General features: G+C 40.5%; 1 protein-coding gene across 1 annotated transcript in view; it reads left to right on the forward strand.

The window, feature by feature from the left end:
• Positions 1–12,500, forward strand: part of LOC133638977 (netrin receptor UNC5C-like) — a 171,373-nt gene that overhangs the window by 125,634 nt on the left and 33,239 nt on the right. Inside the window, exons 9-11 of the mRNA XM_062032029.1 lie at positions 1–347; positions 10,990–11,077; positions 11,148–11,319. The exon at positions 1–347 is cut by the window's left edge and continues 16 nt beyond it. Coding sequence (XP_061888013.1) covers positions 1–347; positions 10,990–11,077; positions 11,148–11,319 — 607 coding nt within the window. The remainder of the gene's footprint in view (positions 348–10,989; positions 11,078–11,147; positions 11,320–12,500) is intronic.

A 12,500-nucleotide genomic window follows, 5' to 3' on the forward strand; every position in this document is an offset into this window, starting at 1 on the left:
ACCTCCAGACCTGACCTCGGCAGCCGCCATGTACAGGGGCCCCGTCTACGCCCTCCACGACGTCGCCGACAAAATCCCCATGACCAACTCCCCCCTGCTGGACCCCCTGCCCAACCTGAAGATCAAGGTGTACAACTCCTCCGGCCTGGTGACGCCACAGGACGACCTGGGAGGAGAGTTCTCCTCCAAACTCTCCCCCAAGCTGCCCCACTGCCTCCTGGACAATGGTGACAGCACCATGGGGCGCCGCACCCAGACCCAGACCCTGCTGCGCTCCAGGGACCCCTCCTGCACCGCTGTGGGCTCCTTCAGCTCCCAGGGAGGCCATCTTATTGTCCCCAACTCAGGTATTGGACACCAGAATTATCTACTTACCCAAACATATACCCACCTGACCCATCTAATCATCCACCATTCGTCCCAACTACCCACGTACTTCCAACTACCCACATACTTCCAACTACCCACATACTTTTAACTACCCACACACATTTTTAACTACCCACGTACTTCCAACTACCCACATACTCTTAACTACCCACACACATTTTTAACTACCCACAAACTTCCAACTACCCACATACTTTTAACTACCCACACACATGTTTAACTACCCAGGTACTTCCAACTATCCACATACTTCCAACTACCCACATACTTTTAACTACCCACATACTTTGAACTACCCACACACATTTTTAACTACCCACGTACTTCCAACTACCCACATATTCTTAACTACCCACACACATTTTTAACTACCCACAAACTTCCAACTACCCACATACTTTTAACTACCCACACACATGTTTAACTACCCAGGTACTTCCAACTATCCACATACTTCCAACTACCCACATACTTTTAACTACCCACATACTTTTAACTACCCACACACATTTTAACTACCCACATACTTCAACTACCCACATACTTTTAACTACCCACACACATTTTAACTACCCACATACTTTTAACTACCCACATACTTTTAACTAACTATGTATTTACATCTACCCACATACTTCAAACTACGCACGAACGTTCAACTACCCACTGTCTTTTAACTACCCACATACTTTTAACTACCCACATACTTTTAACTACCCACACACATGTTTAACTACCCACATACTTTTAACTACCCACATACTTTTAACTACCTATGTATTTCCATCTACCCACATTCTTCCAACTACGCACTTACATTCAACTACCCACGTACTTTTAACTACCCACATACTTTTAACTACCCACATACTTTTAACTACCTACGTATTTCCATCTACCCACGTACTTCCAACTACGCACATACGTTCAACTACCCACGTACTTTTAACTACCCACACACATTTAACTACCCAGGTACTTCCAACTATCCACATACTTCCATCTACCCACATACTTTTAACTACCTACGTATTTCCATCTACCCACGTACTTCCAACTACGCACGTACGTTCAACTACCCACTTACCTTTAACTACCCACACACATTTAACTACCCAGGTACTTCCAACTATCCACATACTTCCAACTACCCACATACTTTTAACTACCCACACACATTTAACTACCCAGGTACTTCCAACTATCCACGTACTTCCAACTACCCACATACTTTTAACTACCCAAGTACTTTTAACTACCCACATATATATTTTGTATATATATATGTACGTGTATGTCATACTCGACTACGAGTGACTGCCGATGATGATGATGATTATCGGGTTACTGGGGTTCAATTCCCACCTTCTACCTTCCTAGTCACGTCCGTTGTGTCCTTGGGCAAGACACTTCACCCTTTGCCTCTGATGGCTGCTGGTTAGCGCCTTGCACGGCAGCTCCCGCCATCAGTGTGTGAATGTGTGTGTGAATGGGTAAATGTGGAAATACTGTCAAAGCGCTTTGAGTACCTTGAAGGTAGAAAAGCGCTATACAAGTATAACCCATTTATCATTATTATCATTATTATGATGATGATATGTATGTATGTGTGTATGTATATATATGTACATGTAAGTGTATATATGTATGTGTATATGTATATATATGTATGTGAATATGTATATATATATATGTATATGTATATATATGTATGTGAAAATGTGTATATAGATATGTATATATGTATGTGTATATATATGTACATGTAAGTGTATATGTATGTGTATATGTATATATGTATGTGAATATGTATATATATATATATGTATATATGTACATGTAAGTGTATATGTATATATATGTATGTGAATATGTATATATGTATATATATGTATATGTATATATATGTATGTGAAAATGTGTATATAGATATGTATATATGTATGTGTATATATATGTACATGTAAGTGTATATGTATGTGTATATGTATATATATGTATGTGAATATGTATATATATATATGTATATATGTACATGTAAGTGTATATGTATATATATGTATGTGAATATGTATATATATGTATATATATGTATGTGAAAATGTGTATATAGATATGTATATATGTATGTGTATATATGTATATATATGTACATGTAAGTGTATATGTATGTGTATATGTATATATATGTATGTGAATATGTATATATATATATATGTATATATGTATATTAGGGTTGCACATCTCTCTCTGATAAACGATTCGATATGCATCTAGATACACAGGTTACGATTCGATTCAAAAACGATATCCTTTTATTACAGACCGATTCGATTCGATTCCGAACGATACGATTCGATTTGACGGTTAATATTCAAGACTCCAAATCCCCAAGCATTGTGGCTTTACGGCACTGGCAAAAAAAACAGAACAACAAAATCACATGTCAATGTATTTATCTTTAGACATGGACCAAAAAAATTCTGGCTGAATTGTAGGATGGGAACTCCAGAGGTAAAGGTAGCACAGAATAGTAACAACAAAGTGCAATATTTCAGCCTGAGCATAGTTTTGAACACTAGAGGTAGGTAACAAAGATTCAATATTTCAACCTGAGCATATAGTGTTTTGAACACTAGAGGTAGGTAACAATGAACACTAGAGGTAGGGAACAAAGATTCAATATTTCAACCTGAGCATATAGTGTTTTGAACACTAGAGGTAGGTAACAATGAACACTAGAGGTAGGTAACAAAGATTCAATATTTCAACCTGAGCATATAGTGTTTTGAACACTAGAGGTAGGTAACAATGAACACTAGAGGTAGGGAACAATGAACACTAGAGGTAGGTAACAAAGGTGCAACATTACAATGTAAACAAGTTACACACCTGTAACACATCTCAAAATGTGGCAACAATGAGCACATTGACAAGTGCTTTGTGTAAAAGAATAGAGAAAATAAATACATATGTAAAAAGAAAAATCAAACTACTGTGTGAGAGGTAACGTTTCCCAGGTCAAAAAGCAGTAGTTCACTTACAATATGCCTGTGCATTTTCATCATCACTGTCCTCTGTTTTTTTGGAGGGCAGATTTTTTTTTAAGGAAAATCAACTAATCCACATGCCCATGTTTGAGCAGACTACGTTTTGTGGAAACAATGTCTCCCGCAGTACTGAACACACGTTCAGATTCCGTGTGTTTCACTTGATGTACTTTTTGATGCCGAAAGAGGCGATTTCAGCCACTTGAATGACGGCGAAATCATTAAAGGCTCACAATTTTTAATCCATCCACAAGTAAAGAAAACTTGGATTATTTCACTTTATGTACTTTTTTATGCCGAAAGAGGCGATTTAAAAGAGGCGATTTCAGCCACTTCGGTCATTACAGCCGAGTTTAGATATACTTTTCGAGACGAGTGACGTAAGCGCGCTCCCGCGTCAGGGGGGTGCATTTTACGGCAGGGGTGAGTTTCCCGGCACAACACACCCGGTCGGATGCAGAGGTATCTTTTAGCGAGAGATGACAGCAGTGGCAAGTCATAGTGGGGTTTTTTGAAAATCTTTCTCGGTCCATTATCACCTTCGGTCAGACTGACGCTTTCGTTCTCCTCCACATTCATTTTCCGTGTTGTCTCTTGTTTATTACTCGTGCTAATACCAGCTAGGCGGCTACCGCGTTTGGCGAGTAGCTTCAGCTCTCGCGTTGTTTTAGAGACGCTGACGCATATTGTAATCTGGACGACCCATGCAAAGTCTCGCGATAACCGATCCATGACTCTATAACCGATTCAGCTAGGAATTCATGGATTATTCGCATTGATTGAGGAGTCTGCTACCGATGCAATCTAATCGCTCACTTGTTGAACCGAATACTCGGTCGCATCGGTTTATCGTTCACAACCCTAATGTATATATATGTACATGTAAGTGTATATGTATGTGTATATGTATATATATGTATGTGAATATGTATATGTATATATATGTATATATATGTATATATATGTATGTGAATATGTGTATATATATATATATATATATATATATATATATATATATATATATGTATGTGTATATATATATATATGTATATATGTATGTGTATATATATATATATGTACATGTAAGTGTATATGTATATATGTATGTGAATATGTATATATATATATATGTATGTGAATATGTGTATATATATGTATGTGTATATATGTATATATATGTACATGTAAGTGTATATGTATATATATATGTATGTGAATATGTATATATATATGTATGTGTATATATGTATGTATATATATGTAACTAACATTATATATATATATATATATATATATATATATATATATATATATATGGATATTTGAGTAGCAAATTTGAGTACATTCCTAAAAACATCATAGCAAATAGAGGATCTTTGACTTGCATATTGTTTAGTACATTCTAAAAACAGCAGTTTATATGTTATTTGTCTTGCTCCCAAGTTCTTCCACACCAAACTCAAAAGAGGTGTCTGTTACCATAGCAACCTCTTTAAAAAAAGTGGTCTTTAAAGCACATGTAAGTAATAGTTGTCGGGTGAGGTTGAGTGATCTCTCAGGTGTGCACAGTGGAAGTGGAGGAGCAGAGGTGCAGCTTTCCACGCGCTCGGCCGTCCTCGCTTCAAACACGGCGGGGTTTTTTTCTCCCCGCCCCGTTGACAGGCGCAGACAAACGAGCGGCGACATTAAAGGATACGTCGTCTTCTCCGGTTTCTTACAGTTCTCCTTTTTTCATTTAGATTCCTGCAAAATTGTTCTCAGCTGTGTTTTGGCCAAGCCGCCTGATCGTGTTACGCGGGCGGCATATGTGTTCTTTGGGGGTAACCAAATATATTTAAGCAGGGGGGGGGGGTCATTTTTTATTTATTTTTTGTATACTTGGGGTGGGGCTAAAGCTTTGTGTCACCTTTTTTCTAAAAACAAAAAAAAACAGTTACCTTCAAGGACAGGAAGGAAATGAATGTGCTGGCTGAGAGCGCGTGTGTTTGCGAGGCCACCGGGGACTCCTAAAAGAGCTTTTTGGACAAGACATCATGTGAAATCAATCTGAGATGGAAAAATGTAAATCAGCAGCGATATGAGAATCCTGCGACGAGGGGGGGGGGGGAGGTCATTGATTTTCTAAGGAAAGATGTAAAGTGCTGGTACGTACACTCCACTCAAGACATGTTTAATGACGCAAGAGGACGTGATGGTCTTACTCGCATGATTCACACACACATGTGGATGCTAGGCGTGTAACGGTACACAAAAATTTCGGTTCGGGACGTACCTCGGTTTAGAGGTCACGGTTCGGTTCATTTTCGGTACAGTAAGAAAACAACAAAATATAAGTTTTTTGGTTATTTATTTAGCAAATTTCTAAACAATGGCTTTATCCTTTTAAAGGCCTACTAAAAACCCACTACTACCGACCACGCAGTCTGATAGTTTATATGTCAATGATGAAATCTTAACATTGCAACACATGCCAATACGGCCGGGTTAGATTAGTAAAGTGCAATTTTAAATGTCCCGCGAAATATCCTGCTGAAAACGTCTCGGTATGATGACGTTTGCGCGTGACGTCACGGATTGTATAGCGGACATTTTGGGACACCATTGTGGCCAGCTTTTAAGTCGTCTGTTTTCATCGCAAAATTCCACAGTATTCTGGACAACTGTGTTGGTGAATCTTTTGCAATTTGTTTAATGAACAATGAAGACAGCAAAGAAGAAAGCTGTAGGTGGGAAGCGGTGTATTAGCGGCCGGCTGCAGCAACACAAACATGTATAGAACTGGGACAACAGAGACTCTTACCAGGAGGACTTTGAGTTGGATACGCGCTACCGTGAGTACGCAGCTGCGGCTTCCAAACATTTGATCACTTGCCCGTACGTGCGTGCCGCTATGTGCATGTCACGTACGTGACTTTGGGGAAATATATGTGCTGTATGAACTTTGCGGATGTGAACGGTACTTTGAGTGTGTTGTGCGGGTGTTTGATTTGTATTGGCGGGTTATATGGACGGGATGGGTTAGGTGTTTGTTATGCGGGATGAATTTGTGGCATATTAAATATAAGCCTGGTTGTGTTGTGGCTAATAGAGTATATATATGTCTTGTGTTTATTTACTGGTTTAGTTATTCCCAGCTGAATATCAGGTCCCACCCGCCTCTCACAGCATGTTCCCTATCTGAATCGCTTCCACTGCCCTCTAGTCCTTCGTTCTCACTTTCCTCATCCACAAATCTTTCATCCTCGCTCAATTTAATAGGGGTAATCGTCACTTTCTCGGTCCGAATCGCTCTCGCTGCTGCTGGCCATGATTGTAAACAATGTGCAGATGTGAGGAGCTCCACAACCTGTGACGTCACGCTACTTCCGGTACTGGCAAGGCTTTTTTATCAGCGACCAAAAGTTGCGAACTTTATCGTCGATGTTCTCTACTAAATCCTTTCAGCAAAAATATGGCAATATCGCGAAATGATCAAGTATGACACGTAGAATGGACCTGCTATCCCCGTTTAAATAAGAACATTTCATTTTAGTAGGCCTTTAACATTGGGCACACTATAATAATTCTGCCCACGTTAATCAACATTAAACTGCCTCAAGTTGTTGCTCAGATTAAATAAAATGACAAAACTTTTCTTCTACATATAAAAAGTGCAACATTTAACAGTTTCAAGTCAATTCATCATGCTTAGTTTATTACATCATTTGGGAAGCCTGTAGTTGATTTTTATTATGTAAATGTTATATTTTTATCAACATGTGATAGCACGGACCCTGCCATTCAAAACTAGGCTGCTCCATTTCTAATGATTAATGTAACTATAGCTGAAAAAATAGTACAATAGCAATAGGAGACCCTGAACACTGTGGAGTTCATGTAGGCTTAATGATGCAGTTACATTATTATATCAACTATCAGAGACAGAAACTCTTCATTTAACATAATGTCCTTTTTCGCTGCTTCAACACAGCTCAATCATCACAGAAAAAGGTCAAGTGAAATAACAGACTGACAGGGCTTTGCTGTCCGTAACACACACACACACACACACACACCGCAAAATGAGCTAACGTTACGCTAAAAGCGAATTAGCCTTCACCTCAAGCCAGGACTGCGAGCAAGCTGAGCTGCCTTTTATATTTCTAGAAGGTCAACGGGCTCATAGTGATGTTACTAGTAGTTGACTGGGAGGTGTTTATTATCATTCGGGGAGAGTCCGCAGCCTGATGCTTACCTGCTAAACGCTAAGCACTGACTACATGCGCTCTGAATACGCACTGCTGATTGGCTGTTACCGCTCTGAAGACGCACTGCTGATTGGCTGTTACCGCTCTGAATATGCACTGCTGATTGGCTGTTACCGCTCTGTTTGTAACCAATCAGATGGTTGTGTGGGTGGGACAATGCTGGGTGCTGTGTAGAGTACTGACAAAGACAGAGGCAGAAGGAAGCGGAGGCGGCTACTTAATATGTTGGTGTGGAAACTCGTCCAGTACACCTCCGAACCGAACCGAAACCCCCCGTACCGAAACGGTTCAATACAAATACACGTACCGTTACACTCCTAGTAGATGCACAAGTCTCGTTTTTAACCACAATTATTAGTGCAGAGAATCAAACACTTCCATGATGGCAATGTAAGCGGTCGTAAACTCACCCAAAAAAGAAGCTGTCGGAGCTAAATTAATTAATTCGCAGCTGCCTGCTACATGTTTGCTGATGATATTGTACAAGTAACTTCTTGTATGTGATGTAGCATCCTGACAGAAGCACACCCAGTTAAAAAAAACAGCGTTCCTGACATACCGTACACGTATTTTCAACTACCCACATATTTCCAACTACCCATATACTTCCAACTACCCATGCAAATACTTCCAACTACCCACATACTTCCAACTACCCACGTACTTCCAACTACCCACATACTTCCAACTACCCACATATTTCCAACTACCCATGTATTTGCAACTACCCACATACTTTTAACTAACCACATACTCCCAACTACCCACACACTTTTAACTACCCACACACTTCCAACTACCCACATACTTCCAACTACCCACACACTTCAAACTACCAACATACTTTTAACAACCCACGTATTTTTAACAACCCACGTACTTCCAACTACTCACATACTTCCAATTACCCACATACTTCCAACTACCCAAGTACTTCCAACTACCCACCGTGTACTTCCAACTACCCACATACTTCCAACTACCCACCGCGTACTTCCAACTACCCACCGCATACTTCCAACTACCCACATACTTTTAACTACCCACATACTTCCCACTACCCACATACTTTTAACTACCCACACACTTCCAACTACCCACATACTTCCAACTACCCACATACTTTTAACAACCCACATACTTCCAACTACTCACATACTTTTAGCTACCCACATACTTCCAACTACCCACATACTTCCAACTACTCACATACTTTTAGCTACCCACATACTTCCAACTACCCACGTACTTCCAACTACCCACTGCGTACTTCCAACTACCCACATACTTCCAACTACCCACTGCATACTTCCAACTACCCACGTACTTCCAACTACCCACCGCATACTTCCAACTACCCACCGCATACTTCCAACTACCCACCGTGTACTTCCAACTACCCACCACATACTTCCATATACCCACATTATTTTAACTACCCACATACTTTTAACTACCCACATACTTCCAACTACCCACATACTTTTAACTACCCACACACTTCCATCTACCCACATACTTCCAACTACCCACATACTTTTAACAACCCACGTACTTCCAAGTACTCCCGTACTTTTAGCTACCCACATACTTCCAACTACCCACCGCATACTTCCAACTACCCACCGCATACTTCCAATTGCCCACCACTTACTTCCAACTACCCCCACATACTTCCAACTACCCACATTCTTTTAACTACCCACATTCTTTTAACTACCCACATACTTTTAACTACCCACATACTTCCAACTACCCACATACTTTTAACTACTAATGTACTTTTAACTACTCATGTACTTCCAACTACCCACCGCATACTTCCAACTACCCACCACATACTTCCAACTACCCGCATTCTTTTAACTACCCACATAATGTACTTCCAACTACCCACACACGTCCAACTACCCACACACTTCCAACTACCCACATACTTTTAGCTACCCACATACTTCCAATTACCCATGTACTTCCAACTACCCACTGCGTACTTCCAACTACCCACCATATACTTCCAACTACCCAAAGTGTACTTCCAACTACCCACCACATACTTCCATATACCCACATTCTTTTAACTACCCACATACTTTTAACTACCCACATACTTTCATCTCCCCACATACTTCCAACTACCCACGTACTTTTAACAACCCACGTACTTCCAAGTACTCCCGTACTTTTAGCTACCCACATACTTCCAACTACCCACATACTTCCAACTACCCACCGCATACTTTCAACTACCCACCGCATACTTTCAACTACCCACCGCATACTTCCAATTACCCACCACTTACTTCCAACTACCCCCACATACTTCCAACTACCCACATTCTTTTAACTACACACATACTTTTAACTACCCACATACTTCCAACTACCCACATACTTTTACCTACTCATGTACTTCCAACTACCCACATACTTCCAACTACCCACGTACTTTTAACAACCCACGTACTTCCAACTACTCACATACTTTTAGCTACCCACATACTTCCAATTACCCACATACTTCCAACTACCCACATACTTTTAACAACCCACGTACTTCCAACTACTCACATACTTTTAGCTACCCACATACTTCCAACTACCCACATACTTCCAACTACCCACTGCGTACTTCCAACTACCCACCATATACTTCCAACTACCCAAAGTGTACTTCCAACTACCCACCACTTACTTCCAACTACCCACCACATGATTCCAACTACCCACATACTTTTAACTACCCACACACTTTTAATTACCCACATACTTCCAACTACCGGTCCATATTGAACCCAGCTGTTGTGTACTCTTCTTCTATAGAGGATCTGTGCCCAGCAGTTTTGTATTTGGTTAATAAAAATAGCACAACGTAGAGAAAAAAATATTTGACTAGCTTTTTACAAAACAAAAAACAGTATTCCTGACATGCCATACCAAGAGTTTAGTGGATCTTCACCAAACATTTTTGGACATTAATTCCATAAAAACTACATAACAGAAGTTTAGTGGATCTATGATAGTTACAGCGAGCCAGGTTGCATTCACGAACCCCCGGAATTATGAGTGTCAGCATTACAAAAGTTTCTCTGTATTGCTGCAATGATTTTGACAATTTGTTGTCCTATTTTTATTTTGTATATTAGTAATAACTATGTAAGTTACATAATTTAATTATTTTAATTGGTAGTGTGTTCAACTTGAATTTCACAAAAGAATAAAAAGTTTTTGAAAACATGCACTTCCAACAATAACACACATTTTTGCTGATATTGTGGATTTTTTATTTTTTTCCCCTGCAGGTGTGAGTCTGCTTATCCCAGCAGGAGCCATCCCTCAAGGCCGTGTGTATGAAATGTACGTCACCGTCCAGAGGAAGGAGACGTTGAGGTAGGAGAAGCGAACGAAACAAGTCGATGGCGAGGCGTGTGGATGTTTAAACGTGACGTGTCCATCCCAGGCCGGCGGTGGAAGACGGGCAAACAGTGCTCAGCCCCGTGGTGAGCTGCGGCCCGCCGGGCGCCCTGCTGACGCGGCCCGTCATCATCACCATGCACCACTGCGCCGTGTCCGACGGCCAACAGGACTGGCTGATCCAGCTCAAGAGCCAGTCGCCGCAGAACATGTGGGAGGTAAGACCGGTCCAAATAATTGGAAGTGAACACACTGCAAAAAGTCAGGGTTCAAAAACAAGAACAAAAACATTACAAACATGAGGGGTATTTTATTTGAACTAAGCAAAATGATCTGCCAATAGAACAAGAAAATTCAGCTTGTCAAGACTTTCCAAAACAAGTCAAATTAAAGCTGCAAATAGCGATGGACGGGACCGACTTTGAAGGCTCATAAAATCCAAACCGGAGCAGTAATTAAAACTCTTTCATCAACTTTTAATCAGAAGGGTTCAATCTCTCTCCTGTGCTAATTTGAAGCCGCCACGACAAACGCGCTCAGAGGAGATAATGCTTGAAAAAAGGTGACTGTTTTTACTCAACTTTTGTTTTGAAGGGGGAATTGCAAACTTCCTGTTGATTTTTGCTGGGGGTTGTCAATACATGAAATGTAGGTCTAAGTGAGACCTACATAGCGGTTTTTGTTTCATGTCTCTACGACATTCCTACTGGGAGTTAGAGGCAGTTTTTTCTGTGTTGTCTTCCTAGGGGGCGCTAGAGCGTAATTTTGACTTTTTGGGGTTTGGTTTTTTTATTAGATCGCAGTTTTCGCCAGTCCTGGTGTGTGTGTCCAATTTGGTGAGTTGTTTTGAAGGGGGGATTGCAAACTTCCTGTTGATTTTTGCTGGGGGTTGTCAGTGTAGGAAATCTAGGTCTAAGTGAGACCTACATAGAGATTTTTGTTTCATGTCTCTAAGACATTCCTACCGGGAGTTAGAGGCAGTTTTGTCTGTGTTTTCTTCCTAGGGGGCGCTATAGCGCAATTTTGAGTTTTGGGGTTTGGTTTTTTGATTAGATCGCAATTTTCGCCAGTCCTGATGTGCGTGTCCAAGTTGGTGAGTTGTTTTGAAGGGGGAATTGCAAACTTCCTGTTGATTTTTACTGGGGGTTGTCAATACATGAAATGTAGGTCTAAGTGAGACCTACATAGAGGTTTTTGTTTCATGTCTCTACGACATTCCTACCGGGAGTTAGAGGCCGTTTTGTCTGTGTTTTCTTCTTAGGGGGCGCAAGAGCGCAATTTTGAGTTTTGGGGTTTGGTTTTTTGATTAGATCGCAATTTTCGCCAGTCCTGATGTGCGTGTCCAATTTGGTGAGTTGCTTTGAAGGGGGAATTGCAAACTTCCTGTTGATTTTTGCTG

Source organism: Entelurus aequoreus, linkage group LG21, assembly GCF_033978785.1.
Source record: "Entelurus aequoreus isolate RoL-2023_Sb linkage group LG21, RoL_Eaeq_v1.1, whole genome shotgun sequence".
Classification (NCBI taxonomy): Eukaryota; Metazoa; Chordata; class Actinopteri; order Syngnathiformes; family Syngnathidae; genus Entelurus; species Entelurus aequoreus.